This window comes from Amblyomma maculatum, chromosome 10 (assembly GCF_055883805.1).
Source record: "Amblyomma maculatum isolate TAMU_Amacu chromosome 10, ASM5588380v1, whole genome shotgun sequence".
In the NCBI taxonomy this organism is placed as follows: domain Eukaryota; kingdom Metazoa; phylum Arthropoda; class Arachnida; order Ixodida; family Ixodidae; genus Amblyomma; species Amblyomma maculatum.
Genome location: NC_139353.1, coordinates 29,429,970 through 29,448,621, shown reverse-complemented (window position 1 = coordinate 29,448,621; position 18,652 = coordinate 29,429,970). Strand labels below are relative to the sequence as shown.

The window sequence follows — 18,652 nt, the reverse complement described above, 5'->3', positions numbered from 1 at the left end:
GCAACTTTTATTAATGGGCAATACATGAGTAATTACAGGGCCGCAGCAGTTCTCTCTAAAAAGTGCCGTATAGTACATAGATGAAGATAACCAATTAATCAAGCTTCAACTGCAATATTAAAAATCACTGTAGAACAGCAGAAATAGACATTACACACGCACACGAAAGTGCACACACACACACACACACACACACACAATCACACACAGATTTTTAGTTTTTTGCAAAGAAGTCTCCCAATGCACTTGTGACCACCACTGGCATAGCAACACCTACCTGCTCGTCGAGCTTGCTGACCCACAAGTGCAGGTTGGAGTACTGGTGCAGGCTGAGGTCATCGACAGCCCGCTGGATTTTGTTGAGAATCTCGGCAAACGTAGAGGCACTGTAGGCGCAGGTCTCCAGCGAGCGTACGTCAATGTCGATCTGTTCCTCGATGGCCATCAAGTCATCAACCTGAACATCAACCAGAAATCCAGAAGCATCAGAAGCAGGGAAATTCTTACGAATACCGATGCCTACACTCCTAAGAAATGTTCCCTGTGCTCATGAGTAAAACTATCCTGTTGGATCCCAAATGCGATTGAGATATTTAACCAACAGAATTAAGCCTCTTACGATTAGTGGGGCAGCTGCTCCTAAAGCACCACCCACTAGTATGACTAGGCCTAGCTAGGCCTAGTGACATCGCATGGGGGGAATGTGCTGTTGGCATGTAAATGCAGGAAGTGTACCACATAAAGCGTCCGTATTACTGATAAGGTGATCTGTTGTGCCGTTTTATGCACTGAATTATCAATAATTTCCAGCTATTCTGAGTATGACTAGGCCTAACTAGGCCTAACTAGGCCTAGCGGCATCGCACGGGGGGGATGCGCTTCGGCATGCTGGCGGGCAGCATGTCAATGCAAGAAGTGTACCACATGAAGCGTCCATATTACCGATGAGGTGCTCTGTTGTGACGTTTTATGCATTGAATTCTCAATATTATCCAGCAATTCTGCAATCCTCTTTGAGTTCTTCACATCTAGAGAGAACAGCAATACTACAGGTGCCCTTCTCTACATCCAGTCTTGGAGTTATCTCAGTGACGTCTCGCTGTTGATGTCACTGTCCACGGATGCACGGACAGCCCTAGAGCATTCTTTCGTTCCAAAATACCCAGCAGAAGAGCTTGATTCTACTGGCATAAAATGGAGCACAGTGCCAAGCTTTCTCCCTTCCTCACCTTCTCCTGGAAGTTGAAGACTGTCTCTGCGAGCTTCTGGACATACGGATCCAGTTTGTAGGACTCCCACACAAGTCCGATGCCCTAGAATGTGAGTAAAGCAAAAAAAAAAAAGAAAGAATGCACCGCACAATCAGGAAAGTGAGCCAGCACTGACAATCAAAGCTGTTCAATCCTTTAGCTTTATACAAGCTTAAAGCTTTACAACTTACGCGTTTCAACAAGAATGCCTGAAATGCAAACCAGCATACAGATTCCCATCTATCTGCCTCCGGAGCCCTTCTTTGAAAGCCCACAATCAATGCAGTCGCAGACCGATTTTTTCAGGCGCCCAATTTCCTGCACCTGTCCGATGCATCGTCACTGCGCTCTATACAGAGTCAAAGTATAACACCGACCAAAATTTTGGCGTTTGAAACTTTTCTCGTTCGTTTATCCAGACTTACTCTCTCGATCAGAGGTCAAAAGCTAAGAAAAATTGCAATAGCATCGCTGCAATTTTAGCTTTTTCTGTAACCTCAAACCCTCACTGCACGCATCCCGCATACCCCCCATACTCTCGAAGGCCGGCACTGCTAGCTGTGGAGAGTCACCCGTTACTTCCCGAAATCAGGCGGCCCCTGGTACATAGTTCAGTCCAGCGGCACGGTCTCAGCTGCTGTCACTTTTATCTGAATATCGCACCGCTCCGACCGTTGCGTGGTTTTCCCCATCATCAACGCGTGCCGGAGAGGAGACCTGCTTCGAGAATGAGAAAACTGCAGACTGCCCAGCTTTTAAAGCTGTTCAGCAAATAAAGTGAAGTTTTTATTGTGAATTCGTTTTTTTTTTTTTCCGACTGCCCAGTTTTTCGAATGCTTTCTCGGTCTGTTGACGGTCCGAAAAATCGATCGGCGACTTTGTAAGTCTCTAACGTATTTAACCTGAAAGATGCAAGTCCAGAGAGCCTAGCTTCACAGAATGCAGCGTAGACTACAAAACCTGACATTAATTAGTAAAATACCCGATTATTATGCACAACTGCTTTTGATTACCGTTACCTGAGAAGTCTCCAGATTTGCATTCTGATGCTAATGTCCCGGTCTCATTGTGTGCCCTACATGCGTGTATTTGAAATTCGAAATACCACTACGCAAACTTGGCTGCAGATAAATTACAGCTGTGCTCAAGCAGCCGAGGCCACACAGTGTTTCTCTGTGGCTTCTAATGTCACTCAATTTCTAATTGCAACGAGTAAGTGGCATCGAATTAAAAAAAAAAAACAAACACCGTGGTAGGGTTGGTCAGCTAAGATGACAGTAGGGGTGTGCGAAATATCGAAAATCTCATCAGCGAAAAAAAATTAAAAATTAGAAAATAGCAAACACTAATTCATCGTGCCTATTCCAGAATTCAGACGGTGTTTGCAAATAAGATTAAACTACAAGTGTATATCAAGTATAAATTTTATAAATTGTATACAGGATTTCGTATACCGGTTTTTTCACAGGAAGGACCTGCATGAAACCGGGTGGAGCTGTGACATCACTGCAGAAACAGTAAACTCTCCCTAATTCAGCCTTCAAGAGTAAAAAAATGTCGTAATGAACCAAAAGCTCAAATTATCGAATGGGCCCGAAAAAACTGTCGAAAATTATTCTGCATCACTAATTTTAAATGACGAACACCTGTACAATGAATGTCTGAATTTGAGATGAAACCAAAGCAAGAACTGCAGCGAATTTTCGACGCGTTCAGTAATTTGAGAATTCGGATATCCCGAATATCAGTTTCTCAAATATGAATCAGATAACAAACATATCCAATTTGCATTCGAAATTCCCAATATTTGCATGCCCCTAAAGAGCATAAGTCCCGCATGAGCTCTCAATTAACTCACCTCGGCAATCAGGTTCTGCACTTCCCGCTTCTGGCCTGCGATGAGCAGGGTGATGGAGGGACGCTCCTCGACCTGAGTGGACGTCGTCACAGAGGGAGATAACTATGTGAACGAGCATCACAATGACATGCACAGAGGAGACAAGCCATGCGATGGCAGAGATGCCTCACCAAGACAGTGTTTACTTACAACAGTGCGTGCCATCTGAAAGTAATGATGGGTAGCAGCTGGTAGGCAATAACGAGCAAAGAAAAAGTGCCACAAAAATGCAACGCTTGACGGAACACACACACATGGAGTTTACGAACAAGTCTGCTGAAGCAAGATATGCAAAACACCGCAAAAGGTGTGATGAACAAGCCACTTTGCCGGCTATTCATACATCAGCGGCAACGTTAATGGCAGTGAGACAATGATTTGCGAAAGTTAAAAGCATAAAATTGACAGTCTTTTAACAAGACCCGTTTCCACTAGGAGGAAAAGGCCAATGATGACCCATCAGTGCATAGTTTGACAAACAGCAGCTTAGTTGCGCGGAAAGAGCACAATGAAGCAGCGCATAAAATGAACGACACAGGAACAACATTAGGTTCCTGTCTTGTTCATCAGTTTTAAGTGCTAGCTTTCTGCAGTGCATATTACCTACAGTGAGCGAATACAGTGAAGCCCAGTTCAGTTAGCTATATGGGGTCTTATGATGCATAGTTCTTTACTCAGAATTCTTTACTAATGCTTGAAAAGTGCCTGCAAATTTTATGAATTTGAGTGCGTTTATTTGCTTGTATTTCTTTTTGGTTTTCCCACCCTGCTATGATCTGTACCAGATCGCAGTACCTATAAATAAATAAAATAAAAATAAATAAGCAACTATGGCTATCATGCACTAAACACAAGGTGAAATGTCTAGATAACTACAGTTGACGTAAGAAACTGGCTTTTTTGAGAAACATTCAAGCATGCGAAAAACTGACAAGCGCACATTCTTCCCCAAAAGGAGTGCTGGATAAAATGGGATGCGACGACTGTACAGTAACGTCAAATATTTTTTTTTCACGGGTCTTCTCGAATTTTATACATGTGATTAAAATGTGATTTACAGTGAGCTCATCACCACAGAATTCACATATAGGTTTACCTTTCTTTGTCAGTAAAAAAAAAAAAATTGCGCTTAACGTGCATGTCCTACACGTAGACGACAAAAGACTACACTTCGATGAGGCGTTCCTGGTGTTGACATGATTTCAATTCTCCTAATATGATAAGCCTAGTTCAGTCTCAGTCATCACGCCGCACTTAACAATGGACCTGCATGAACGATCGGCTTGCAAGGTGACCACCCACCACACTGCTGAAGAAAATATCACAGAGGGATAAAGTGCGAGCACCTTTTCGCAGGTGCGCTCGTATGTCCGGACGCTCTCAATGAGGGAGATGGCAAACGGGTAGAGCTGGTTCGCCTGGTGTGCCTTGTTGACGATGGCCAGAGGGACACGGAATCCCATCCACTTCAGGTTGCGGACCTAGAAAGGGACAAGGGATACACACGAAGTCACGCCTACAGCTGACCGCTCGAAAGAAAGCTGCCCAAACTGAAATTTCAGCAACCACTGAGGAAGTGTATTCGCAAGGAAATTTCATGCCAGCATCACTAAATAAATCTAATGTAAGTTCTATTTTTTGTTTTAGAAATGTGTAACGCTTCTACCCTTAATTAAAGACCCTCATTAAAGTGAACTCGGTTACGTCGAATTCTTGAATAAGACAATGCCAGACCATTTGGCTGGTTTCCTATAAACTCAATGAAAAAAGAAAAAGAAGAATCAGCTTGAGAGAAACCGTTTTCGGTAAGATGAATTTTCGCAGTGACCATGAAAGAAAAACAATTAGGTGTAGTAATGCTACTCATGGAATATGTGACAGAACAGCGCTGAAACAATGGGACAGAAAGGAAAAGACAAGAACTTGTCTTCTTCTTGTCCCATTTTTTTCTGCACTGTTCTGTCGCAACTGCATCGCCAACATGCCCAAGTTGCTATCCTGCCTCATAGTGTGTGTGTATCTGTGACTACTGTAAAGAAATGAATAAATTGGTTCTGTGCAAAAAATAAATGTGACCTTAACAAGCTGGCTTCTGCATACTTTCGTACTAAACTAAACAAAAGCTGTTATACAGGTGCGCAAGACTGTTTTCTCTCGGTTAAGACAGCTTTCATCTTAACCAAACTCATTTTAACGATAATGATATTTGCATGTTTTGATTCACCTAACATGCTCACTCACATTTTGAAACACTTAAATTTTAAGATAGACTTTTGACGAGAAAATTTTTATGGATCATTCAAACTGCACTTAGAAGGAGTATGCTGCGCGAAAACCACCCGAGTGATTCGAGGAAGAACAGCAATTTATTTCTCAGCCGTTAAAAAGCGCAGTGGTTTGCCAAACAAAGAGGGATGCTTGAACACTTTCATGGTTGAAAAAAAGAAAAGAAAAAACAGTCTGGTTTGGATTGGTTTACGGGGTTTAACGTCCCAGGGTGCCTCAGGCTATGAGAGACACTGTAGTGGAGGGCTCCAGACATTTTGACCACCCAGAGTTTTTAACGCGCACTAACTCAATTAAAGAACCCTCAGTGGTCGAAATTTTCATCTGGGGTCAGCGCCCGCGCACACACCTCCTTGGCCAGGGTGATGATCTCGGGCAGGAAGTTGACCTTGAGGCGCAACAGGTTGCCCGTGCGTGAGCGCTGGTTGTCAATGGCGAAGATGCGGCCCGTGACGCCCAGCTGCCGCTGCTGCACCAGGCGCGACCACTCGTCGAAAATGGGCTGCGTCGACAGCTTAGCCCGGAAGCTGTCCGCGTCGCTCTTCAGCTTCTGGCCCTCCACGTGGTTCTCCCAGCCCTTTCCCAGCACGTCCTCCACCCGCTTCATGTACACTGACAGCTGGCGGTCAATCTGCAGGAGTAACCATGTGGCATCACATACTGTGTGGCAGGGTTTCTCAGTGTCTGGTACAACTCGGCTTAAATTTATAATGCCCCATGCCCCAAGCCATTCAAACGGAAAAAAAAATTTATAAATTTTGCACAAGCAAAACAGCTGTGCTGCTATATCGATCACAATGCAAAAATGTCTTCAACACTAACCTGCTTGGCCCAGATGATCGAGCCGGCGACCGGGGGCAGGTCACGCTCTTTGCTCATGACGCATGACTTGCTCTGGGTGTACTGCACCTTGAACTTCTCGTGCAGGGCCTCGATGTCGTCCTTGACGCGCTGCATGAGCTGTGTCTGGTACTCGCGGATGGCGCCCCGGATGTGCGGCCGCACGAACAGGGCGTTGAAGCGAGAGAAGATGCGGAACATCTCGTTGGCATTCTTGGCCGTGCCCAGCTGGTCCCTGAGGCGACCCGTGATGCGAGCCTCCACCCGGTCAATGCGCTCCTCATATCTGGAGAAAGGCATGACACAAACAACAGCACATGTACAGTCATGAACAATATGACAAGAAACTAACTTTTTGCACAAAACTGCGAACATTATCGTTATTCCTCTATTAGATATGAAAATGACCTTTGGATATGATGCATTCAGAGGAAAACTAGCAAGAAAACTGAAAAAAAAAAAAAAAAAGCTTGCCACATATAATTATAGAGTAACCAATAAATCGATGCTCAAACTTTGCTCCCTCTCATATTGCTCATGATAGTACATCAATTGAAGAAAGAAGTAAATCTAGTATGTTCCAAAGACTGAATTCATGAACTAAGCAACGGGGCTGAGGAGAAAAAAGAATGACATGAAGGGACATCAGAACCACTCTGTCCCATAGTTCTTTATGATCGGTTTCCAGGAAATATATATAAAAAAAAAAAGAACGTGCTGCGTAACTTCGCCACCATACACCAGATGAAACTAGCACCTTTTGACAGCTGCATCCCAAGCTTCAGTGCCTTCCTTAGAAATGTCCAGGCCATCAACTTCTTTGACGTTCTCGTAGGCCAAGTTGACCTCCTGCGTGGAAATAAAAATATGACGCACCTCTAGGAAAAGAAATCGACAACAGGTGCAAGAGGTGCATTCTCCTCAAAGAAACACACCAAGTTGAGTTAGACAACTGCGGAATCCGATAAGTGCCACATGTTTAAAAGCACAACAAATTTCTTTATTCTCACACCCTCGTGAAACCACTTTCTCATGGCTGTAAGAATGAGAATCAATAGACTCTAGGCTTCATGTGACTGCCAGAAATAGGGTTCAGAAGTGAAACTCGCGAAGCAGCTAGAGTACATTAGTGGCATCGTTTACCATATTTACATGACAGTAGGTCGACTTCCTTTATAAAGTTTCAAGGTCAGAAGTGGGAGGGCAAACTTACAACTGAAACAGAGCAAGGCATTGCGAATAAGACTAACACAGAAAATTTTCAGGGAGGCTGTGACAAGTTTATTTTCTCTACGGCTCCAGGTGCAACGTTCAGTTACTGTGCACGCTTTTTAGGAAGAGTGTTTAATATTTTTGTTTCCTTTTACTGCGCACACCGCACCTATGGGAGTGTCGACAGTTTACGGAAGGGCCGCTATTTCAAATGCGGACACATTTGCTTTTTGCATGTCAGCCCCACCTGGTCACGTGACATGGCAGCCCTTCCAGGGAATGTCGATGGTTGATGAAAGAGCAGACACTGATCATTTGTTCTGCAATTCTTAAGTGCTGCCTGAATTTCGCTCATTTTTCAATGACTTGACCACCAGCCACATGCTTCGTCATGAGCTATCCAGTCCAATAAGCACTCGGCGCTCATTCACAGCAGCATGCAAGAAGGCAGGCATCAATTATGCTGAAGAAACTACTATGCAATAGGCCGCAAGTTCAAAGCTTCTAATTGAGTCCTGTGAGAGCAATGGTGACAGGGTGGCAAAATTTTCAACTGTGATGCCAAACAAGGAGGCTTCCGAGGGATACAGTCCGTCCAGAGCTGGAGGCCAAGCTTACAGCGTATACAGTTAAACCTCGATATAACGAAGTCGTAAAAATCGGCACTTTACTTCGTTATAATGAATCGAAATTTCGTACCTAGCATGCGGAAACATTACCAAATCACTTGCCAGTTGTAAGCACTCATCCTTTATTTTCTCTGAAAGTAATCAGTGACTTTCTTTTGCGTCTGCATTGCAATCAGAGATGGCCTCACACTGCATTCATAGGCCCACAAGGATTGCATTGCATCTTGCTGCCCAATCGAACTCGCGTGGCGCCGCAGAACATCAATTGCGTCAAGCACTTCGCGGCTGCTCGGGGCATCGTCGTCTTCAGCATCGATATCGCTGCCTGGGTCCTCCTGCGTGCTTCCTAGCACATCCTGCACGATGGAGTCGTCGGTAACTTCCTCGGTGGCAACGACGCAAGAGTCTGCGTAGAGGAAGTCTTCCAGAGCGAAACCATCAGGAACGGCCCCGTCACTCTCCAGGCACCTCCATGCTTCTTCAAGGCCGGCTTGATCGCCTTCCTCGCCATCGAACGGAGCCCTTTCATTAGCCTCCGTGCTGTTGTCTTCGGAGGCACTCGCTGCTGCTGCCACGCTGTTCTCAAACCCGGCTTTCCGGAAGCAGTTCTTGATAATTTCCTTTGATGTCGCCTTCCACGATGCGGAAAACATCTCTAAGGCTTGAAAAATATCCACCTTAGTGGGGCGTTTTAAGCGGAGATTGAGCAGCAGCTTGTCGATCAACCGGCGACGATACGCACACTTCACGCTGTTGATGACTCCTTGGTCGAGCGGCTGAAGCAGCAACGTGCAGTTCGGTGGAAAAAACCGTAGCTCGACATTGGTAAGCTCTAGGTCGTCGACGTGATGGGCGGAACAATTGTCCACTAAGAGGCACACGCTGCGGCCGCCATTCTTCATATCCTTGTCGAACGCCCGGAGCCAGTCACGGAAGATGTCGCGGGACATCCACGCTTTCGTGTTAGAAGTGTACTCCACTTCCAGCTTCCGAGCGTTTCTGAAGCACTGCGGCTTCTTGCTCTTGCCAATCACAAGCGGCATTCTCTTATCACTGCCATCCATGTTGGCGCACAGCAGAGCAGTTATGCGCAGTTTACTCTGTTTGCCACCATGGCAGCGATCACCTTCAGTGCTAGCGTCCGATTCGGTAGCATCTGATAAAAAAATCCAGTTTCGTCCGCGTTGTAAACGTCCGATGGCTGGTATCGCGTCAGTATTGCTGGCATTTCCTTCTCCAGCCAACTAGCGGCTTCAGGCGCGTCAGCCGACGTTGACTCCCCGCACAGCAGCCGTCCGACGATCCCGTACCGGGCCTTAAAACGGTGGAGCCAACCACTGCTTGCCTTGAATGAATCCTTCTCGAGCAGGCAACCGAAATCCTTTGCTTTTTGCTGCAAAATTGCGCCACTTACCGGCCCATTCTGCACTCTGGCGTCCATGAACCAGGCAAACACAGCCTTATCTACGTCATGATACGTAGCAGGCTTCAATCGCTTACGTTGGGCGCTCGTTCCACACTTCACTGAGCTGAGGATAGACTCCTTGGCTTTCAAAATTGTTGAAAGCGTACTCATGGATATGCTGAATCGAGCCGCTACGTCCTTCTTTTCGCCTTTCGAAACTGCGTCCAGAATCGCCTCTTTTTGCTCAAGCGAAAGAGCTTTCCGCTTGCCACTCATGGCGGCGACGCACGCGGGCATACACGAGGGCAACCAAAGCAACGCCTGCGATGTATCCAGTACGTGTGGTAGCAGCGAGTGAACAACGCAACAACGCGGACAAGGGAGTACGGCGGCGACGGCGGCCGCGCATGTGCGCAAGCAATCACATGGGTTGGCAGATCCAATGAGAGACGGGCGTGTAAGCTGACGCATGCACAGCAAAGAAGCCTGGGAGGAGTGGGGGGGGGGGGGGAGAGGAGTGCGCTGTCGCCGGCGACCGAGCAAAAAAATAAAAATAAAGACGGGCCCGGACGGGGGGAAGAGAGAGGGTTGCTCTCTCTCTCTCCCGCTTGCACCCCATGAGGCCCATCCGCGTGGGTTACCCAAGTCACTCACGCTAGCACCGCTTTCCCCGCGGCCGTCATCGTCACGGCGACATTTTCCTTCCGGGTAATTTTTTTTAGGATACGCGACTTCGTTGTAATGAAATTGCAGCAATATTACCTCGTTATGTTGAGGCAAAATATACATGGTTTCCAATGGGGAATAAGTTGAATATGCCTTGTAACTTCGTTATATTGAGGATTTCGTTATATTGAAGTTCGTTATATCGAGGTTTAACTGTATATCACCGAAATAAGCGATCTGAAGTCGGAATGAGTAGTCCAGCCAGGCAATAAATTTTTGCCGTGGAAAGCATCCGCCGCTATGTTTATTTCTTTTCTGGACATGCGATTTGCGGGGGGGATCAACTTACATTCAAGTCAACTTGCAAGCATTTGAATACAGTAATAAAAACAGTTCCATAATAGACCTGGACCTATAGGCCTGCCTTATACTGAAGACTGCATCCAACTGACGGCAAATACTCAAATCGGGAGCTCCCAACTCCACCCGTTTCTTGCTCAGCAGCCCCCTTTCCAGTCAAGCAATAGGATTTGAGATATTCTGCGTCTTACAAGATCCCAATCAGATCCCAATGAGGTCCTACTGCCAAGAGCAGGGCCGTTGCCCCTCACCTCGATGGCATTGCTGTCTGCGGAGTCCAGCACAGCTGCCTCGGGCAGCTCCGGCTGATCAGTATCGGGTGTGGTAGTGGCACTGCCCTGCAGAAGTGCGCGTGGTGCTGCCACCGGCCGGAGCACACGCACTATGACAGTACGTAGCTGTTCGTGCTGCCGACGGAACCTGCTCGAGAGAAAGCCAAAGGGGCCCCCATGTCAGCAAGCTCCCCATCCACAAACTGCACTACGAAGAGAGATCACATTTTCCAAAGAAAAAGTTGAATGGAACCAAACGCCGCGATACTGCCAAAACATGAAAAATCTGAAAACCACGCCGCTAGGCCAGTGAGACAGTCTGCAGCAATTCTTCTAAAGAAGAGCGCGAATACTGTAATTTTTCAATGTGAATCGAATACGAATATGGGGAAAAAAATTGCTTTCAAATACCAAGTGAAAAAAATTTTTAAATTAAAAAATAGCAAACACTGTTCACCTTTCTATCTTAGAATTCGCATTACATTTGCAAACAAAATTAAACTAGGATTGCACAGAAGTGCATACAATACTGAAAAATCCAGTATAAGGGTTGCACAGGATTCCGTGCACCAGTTTTTTTGTACAGGAAGGACCTGCATAAAACGGGTTGGAGCTGCTAAATCGCTGGCTATATACTCTCGTTAATTCAGCTTTCAAGGGACTAGAAAAAAAGCTCCGGAATTAACTGAAGGCTCGAATTATCGAATGGACCTGAAAAACTGCCAAAAGCTGTTGGCATCACCATAATTTCATCTGATAAACACCCGTGCGATGAATGTCTGCATTTGAGATGAAACCGAAGTAAGAATTGAATTGAATTGAATTGATCTGAAAGTTTATTTCTCCACGCACATTACAGTGTAAAGAACATTTGTTTCTTGATTGCTTCACTTTGCGCACACTAGGAAGGCCTTCATCACAAAAGAAAGGTCCCTCTTCACTAAACAGACCCCTTCGCGTTTTGAGGATGCTTCACTCCACACCCAACTTGGTCAAGCTTTGTGATGAAGCGCCCAGCATGGGGGAGACTGCGGTGAATTCGAAACTTTTCAGTGTATATTCGGCAATTTTTGAATATCAGTTATTCGAATACGAATCGACCAACAAACATATTCAATTCATATTAAAAATTTCGAATGTTTGCAAACTCCTACTTCTAAATGATCAGTACAAGCCTAGACCTGCTGCGTAAAAGGTGGATGCCTAGGCATGCAATATCTTAGGCATTTAAACGACCTTTGATAAACGAGAAAGGAATAAAGAGAGAAAGAAACCAGAAAGAAACAAACAAGTAAACAAAGCAAGACACAGGCCCACATACTTGCGCATCTGTTCCATGCGTGCCTGGAGGCGCTTGTGGGCGGGTGTGACGCGCCACACCGTCTTGATGTGCTCGTCACGCTTCTTCTTGACAATGTCTCGCAGCAGCGACTGCAGCTTGTCATACTCCTCGTCCCATGCGTTGAACACCTCCAGGCAGGCACCCATCACGGACTCAAAGTGGTCAAAGGGAGCGTGCATCAGGCGACGAGTGCCCAGTACCTGCGGCCACACAAGCATGAAAGGTTAGCCGCAACTCGTCTTGTCGAGTGTTGGGAAGCATGGTTTCTGAACTTCTGGCTATCATGCCTGATTGGGTGAATCAATTCTTCAGAGCTATTGTTATCTAACATTAAACAGCTGATTGAACCCTTGGAACAGCATGTTTGCAAAAATTTTCTTAAAAGATAACTCTGGCAGCAGCTTTGGCTGCTTAGGAGAAACTCAGCCTTACACAATTAGTAGTACTACTGTATTTATTGCTCAGAGCAAGTAAAACAAATATCTGACACACCCGGAAATGAGAAAATCAGAAGAAAGCTCAGCTCAAGTTCTTACTTCGACGAAAGAATCCAGTGCAAGCATCGACATTGGATGAAGAACGAAGAGTACATGTTTTCTAAGAACGTACAAAAAAGTGTGCCTGAGAAATGCATGATCCACCGTATGAAAGCTCATAGCTGCAACTAGTTCTCAAATGCTTCCCCATCATACCCCCCCCCCCACCCCCTCTTTCCTCTCAAGGCACCATGTAAAAGACGGTGGATTTCTTCTCTTCAGTTAGTGAGCATAAAACGGTGTTAATTCTGCTGTTGGTGCTACTGGGTGGCACTGCTACCTCAGTACAATGGATAGATGAGCAGACGCACACACCTTGAGCATCTGGGCCATGAGGTCTCGAGAGATGGCCTCGACGAGTCGCAGCGCCCGCTGGATGGGGTACTTGGTGGAGCGGATCTTGCGGAGGTGCGAGAAGATGCCGTGCAGGGCGAGCCGAATGCGGTCCAGCTCGGTGGCTGACAGCAGGTCATTGAGGGGGAAGTCCTTCATTAGGGGATTGTAGTCGTTGACGGTGGCCAGCGCCTGCTTGAGGCCCGTGTCCGTGTCAAAACTGACCGTGGCATGGAAGCGCTTGCCCTTCTTGAGCAGGTCCAGTGTGAGGGCCACTTCAAGGCTCTCGCGCTTCTCCTGGATGCGTAGCAGGGCCCGCTCCAGGTTCAGCCAGAAGCTGATCTCCTGCAGGGCTGTGCCGGATGACGGATCCCGGTCCAGCTTGGTCACCTGCCACAAGGAGTAGACAAGGGGAGACGGAATCCGCTAAGTACATGCCGTGCTTCAGCAGTTACACAAACTTCAATAAAGGTTGCTGCTGTGTAAATGCTGTTGGCATGGCTTTCTCACCGACAACCTTTATTTCACTGTCTTTCGACCCTACCTACCCCTAAGTCTTGCTAAGTCTGTTCTTGCAACTACAATAGCACCATCCTGAGGCATTGTACACAACTAGGTTTGTTGTCGCAGAACCCTTCACCATCACCCAAACACTTAACGGACTGATTACTACTCAAATTTTTATGCACGCAATAAATGAGCAGGTCTATCAGATACAACCCTTGGAACACTGAAACGGGAGCCTCCATATTACTTTCAAAAGATTTATAATTATGCATCGAAATCTCTGCACACGAAGAACAATATGATAAAGCCTGACTAGAAACAGGTGCAAGAGTCTCATGCTTTTCAAAGGCAAGCTGCTTTGAAGTAAAAGAAAGTATAGCTTTGACAACATGCAACAACTATGAAACTATTTCCACTAATTTCTCGCATTTCATCAATGGCAGTACATCCTATCTGCTCTTCATTATTCGCTTAACTCCAGCAATGGCAGGCACCCAGTATGACTGAAGTCAATAATCAAAGGCATGGACATATAAAATCGGAAAGAAAACACTGAACTATAAAAGCCCTCGTTAAAATTTTACAATGAATTCTACAAGTCTGTTAGGAGTAGTACTAGACTGACCAAAACTGTGTCAGTGGTCCAAGGAAACAGTGTGCAAAACCCTTAACGCCTGCACTTATCATCAGTCAGCCTATACCCCCTGCAGGGCGAAGGCCTCTCCCATGTTCCTCCAACTAACCCTGCCCTGTGCGCTAGCTGCATCCACTTGACCCCTGCTAACTGTTTAACCTCATCCACGCATCTAACTTTCCGTCGCCTCCAGCTACACCTTCCTTCCCTTGGAATACAATTTGTTACCCTAAGTGACCGTCGGTTACCCTCTCTTCACACTACACGCCTTGCCCATGCCCATTTCTTCTTGATTTCCGTAAAATGTCATTAACTCGAGTTATTTCTTTGACCGAGTATGCATGCTTCCTATCATCTTACCTACCATTTTTCGTTCCACAGCCCTCTCCAATTAATCATGCATAGCCATAGTCCAATTAACCCTACACGATGATTAATTGAACAGCATTGTCCACCATGAGTATGAAACAACTGCAACAAGACTGTACTGAAAGTTAACAGCTAACTCAACGCAGGCAAAAAAGTTTCAAAGCAGATTCTAACCAAGCGCTAAGCAGCAAATTCTAATGCAACACAAAACTGAAAATGACAATGAAAACTAAGCTGTTTTCACGTCCAGTTTCAGCCACCAGAAAAAAAACGCCACCTCTCTGCGTACCTTCTGGATCTCTCGTATCCAGCGGTTGACACCATTCTGCAGTTGGTTGAGAAAGCTTGAGTCCTCGGTGCGGTCCCCAAAGTCTGCAGCAGTGGCGCGCCGCCCTTCCTCGGCACAGCGCTTGATGGTGGCGGCCACGACCGGGTGCACGGCCAACGTGATCTCGGGAATGTCGATGTTCTGTTGCAGATGCAGCAGGCCCATCTCCAGCTCTGCTATCTTCTTCTCAACTGTGGGAGCCATCTTGTCTCCGTCCCTGTCACGGAAAAATGAAGAAAGTAAAAATCATTTCTGGGCAAAGTTTACCACGTCTGCTTACTTTCTGCTTATTTAGACACTTAGATTATGCGGTTGCTTGTCAACAACTCTACCTTACAACCAAACGTATACACTTCAATATCCTCCTGTGAGCTGAACAAACATTACTTAAAACAAGAATTCATCATAATGAAAGTTTTCAGATCGTTGTCCAATGAGCAGCAGAAGTTGCCACACAAATTTTTCAGTTTCCTACAAAACTGAGCAATGAAAACTTCGTGTCCAGGCCTCTGAGAAGGAAAGAAATGAGCACAGAGCTAATAGTGCTTGATTGAACATAAAGAGCTCTCCAATGCTTTTTGTTGCACTTACACAGCTACAAAATTATGTGTGAAACATCATTACAGTACCCCAATAGGATAATAAAGCATTCAGCCCGCATTCCTTAACACGGATACAATGTTAGATTCATATGAAAAACAAGCAAGTAGCCACAGAAGACATCATCATAGAGCACAATGATCCAAAACAATGCTGCGTGCAGATGCTGTCAACAATGAAGTAAACAGTAACACTTGCTTTTTCAAAAACATGTTTACAACAGAAGGCATCCTTATGCAACAGAGGCCTTACAGAGTCCTCATACAACAATGAACTGCAAGGTCAACCAAATGATGCAAAATCCTAGATACAGCTGTTATGCAAAGCCGGCACGTACCTTTCAGCTCGTCCAGTCTCCTTGACGTACGATTTGAAATAGGGCGCCACAGCGCTGCTGACATACGAGTGGAGCGTCTCGTACGGTGAAGCATCATTCAGGTTCATCACTCGCAGCTGCGCGGCAACCTTCTTGTCTGCCTCGATGACCGCATACTTCTTGATGACGACCAAACTGCGCAGGAACAGGCAGAATCAATCACAAAATTTTAGTAAATAACCATTGCCGACAATATGTTACTCCTGATGGCTTGCTGAGAACCTGATCACAATCGTCAAAATCAATATCATGTAAACTAAACGGTTTTATCAACATTACAGATCAGTTGAAGCGAGCACAAGGAACTGTATAAACTCTGTGCCACAATTTACTCCATTATCATTTCTGCAAAGCTCTGAACTGCACACCAAACTGTATAAGTACAGAACCACCCCATTACCATAATTCTATGCTCATACGCGACCCATCCGCACCTGTCTCGGTCTGTAATGTCGGCCAACAATACTATGGTAATAATGCGATAAAGTCTCAAATGACATCACACGCAATAATCGACATCACAAACTGCTGCCAAGTTCGAGACGGTGATATTTCATTAACACAACTAGGTGGCAAACACATTGGAATTTATGTAACCTACACTAGTGGCCTCAGTAAAAGCAAGTTAGACTATTGTCACTTAAAAGTTGAGCTTAATCAGATGTTTCCAAGAAACTCATCTTCAGCCCGGCTACACCCACTGCATGCAAGGAGACCGCTGTTTGAATCTCAGTGCAGTGGAATTCTCTACAGAAAAGAAAAATAGTATAACAATTTGCGTGTGGATGGAATTGCTTAACCAAGCCTGGGGTGCTGTCAGATCCTGGCAACCACAGTCAATGACACTGACTCCCTAGCCAGAACAAGAATCTCACCATCCTGGTTAAAAAATGGCCACCACCTCCTGTATGATATCAGAAAAGAACACACAGGCCGAAGTCTGCTACACAAGATCCACCACAATAGAAGAAAAACCCACCTTTACAGCTAGGATTAGCCAATACAGGTGACACCAGTTAAATAACATGTTTGTCACTTAATAAGCTTGCGAGCAATACCCCGCTTCTAAACAGCAAACTGTCTACAATACTCTGCACAGCATAAACACAGCAGAAAGCCGTTGTCCAAAAACAGCATGGTAGCCAATCTGCACAGGCAAAGATAACCATAGTATGGCAAGAACCTATACCATCTGAGGTACTTTAGGGAACATACTGTGTACGCAAGCCAACTCACCTGTTAATCTTGGGGTTCGTGAAGTGAACTTCACTCGAAATTGTGTAGGAGACAGTCTCCTCTTCCACGTCACCGCCTCCTTCGCCGACAAGCTCCTCATCTGGGCAGAGTGCAAAAGAACAATAAGCAGCTGCCAGGTGGAACTTGTGCAGGCTGTTCCTGCCGCGTGTATGTTACGTGAATCCCCCCCTGCTCGCCCCCTGAAAGCCAAGAAGGCTTGAGAACTACTACTGCTACCCTCGAATCTTTAAACCAAACCGAAATTTCAGTATGCAGCAGCCTCTATTTTGCCAGAGTAGCTCCACGTTCCCTTACTATGCCAGCATCTTTTACCCCAGTTTCATCCTGTCCAATATGTACCAACACAATGTTCTACCAAATCAAACATGACTTCATGCTCATGCCATGTTGCTGAGTAAACTCAGCTGCTAATCTGTATGCGTGTTTTGTTCTGTTTTACAGCGCATAAGTATCTCATGTTATCATGCACCAAGCACAAAGTGTATTGTGTCTTCTTTTCAGAAGATTATTGTTAGAATGCCGTAGCTTTTTAGGGAACACTGCATCTTCAAAGAAACAAAGTACATGGGATGTATTAACAAGTGCATTCTCTTCTAGGAGCAATGAGGGATGGAACGGTATTATGTTAAATGTAAAACTGTGTAAACTTATTTTTCCTCAGCTTTTCAAGTTTTCTACAAGAGAATAAAACATAGTTTATTGTAAGCTGATGTCCCCAACCTTCATATATTGGTTTATCTTCTTTCTTGAGAATAAAGTTGTGTATCAGATGTCTATCCGATGCGAATGTGACATATGACTACTTTGATGAAATATTTTTGATGACTGCACAATTTCCATTCCTCAATGATTGGTTTCACAATGTGTAGCTTGCTGTTTTTTCATTGTTCCAAAAGGTTTGCTAATATTTCAGCTATCTATGTACAAACTTTATCTTTACTATTTCTATTTTAGCATTGCAGGCAGCTGCAGCACATGCATCAGCTGTCTCACTACCACTGATTCCAACATGGCTAGGTACCCAGAATTAAATTTCTTGTCCTTGTCTATTGGCTGCTGTAATGCAATGTATAATATTTGCTACTAAGAACTCTGTTGCATTTTCAGAGTAGCACAGTGATTACACTGAGGGAGTCGATGTGGATTATACTCCCACTGCACCTATACCTACATAAGAAGCTATTTTAGAACTATCTGTTTTAGAATCAAGACTTTTCTGTGATTTTTACATTTCTTTTCTCCTGTGGAACACCATTTACTTGAGTAAAGCTTTTTGAGAGTAGTACAGAGACTGGCCTTAAATGTACAATTGGAACTTTCCGCATTATGGCTCGGATTCCTCAGTTGAGCAGGATTCCGAACCAAGTTGTATCGTGTGCTTTCTCAAGATCAAAGAATACAGCAAGACAGTACTGCTTGTATATAAAATCTTCTCAGATGGAGTTTTCAGAGGCGAACCAAATGGTATGCTGTTGAACATGCCATTCTAAAACCACACTGGTGGATGTCCAGAAGTATACGCGATTCAGGAGCACAACATTATTCTAATATTA

The 18,652-nt window shown here is 45.2% G+C and overlaps 1 protein-coding gene across 2 annotated transcripts in view; it reads right to left on the bottom strand.

Moving 5' to 3' along the window:
* Dhc64C (dynein heavy chain, cytoplasmic) overlaps positions 1-18,652 on the bottom strand; it is an 82,800-nt gene that overhangs the window by 58,204 nt on the left and 5,944 nt on the right. For both annotated transcript variants that reach the window (XM_084582355.1, XM_084582356.1), the window contains exons 2-14: positions 17,079-17,178; positions 15,804-15,977; positions 14,828-15,083; positions 13,011-13,418; positions 12,139-12,359; positions 10,797-10,965; positions 7,031-7,122; positions 6,256-6,559; positions 5,783-6,064; positions 4,494-4,628; positions 3,109-3,180; positions 1,230-1,313; positions 278-457 (exon numbers count right to left, since the gene is read on the bottom strand). In XM_084582355.1, coding sequence (XP_084438481.1) covers positions 278-457; positions 1,230-1,313; positions 3,109-3,180; positions 4,494-4,628; positions 5,783-6,064; positions 6,256-6,559; positions 7,031-7,122; positions 10,797-10,965; positions 12,139-12,359; positions 13,011-13,418; positions 14,828-15,083; positions 15,804-15,977; positions 17,079-17,178 — 2,477 coding nt within the window. The remainder of the gene's footprint in view (positions 1-277; positions 458-1,229; positions 1,314-3,108; positions 3,181-4,493; positions 4,629-5,782; positions 6,065-6,255; positions 6,560-7,030; positions 7,123-10,796; positions 10,966-12,138; positions 12,360-13,010; positions 13,419-14,827; positions 15,084-15,803; positions 15,978-17,078; positions 17,179-18,652) is intronic.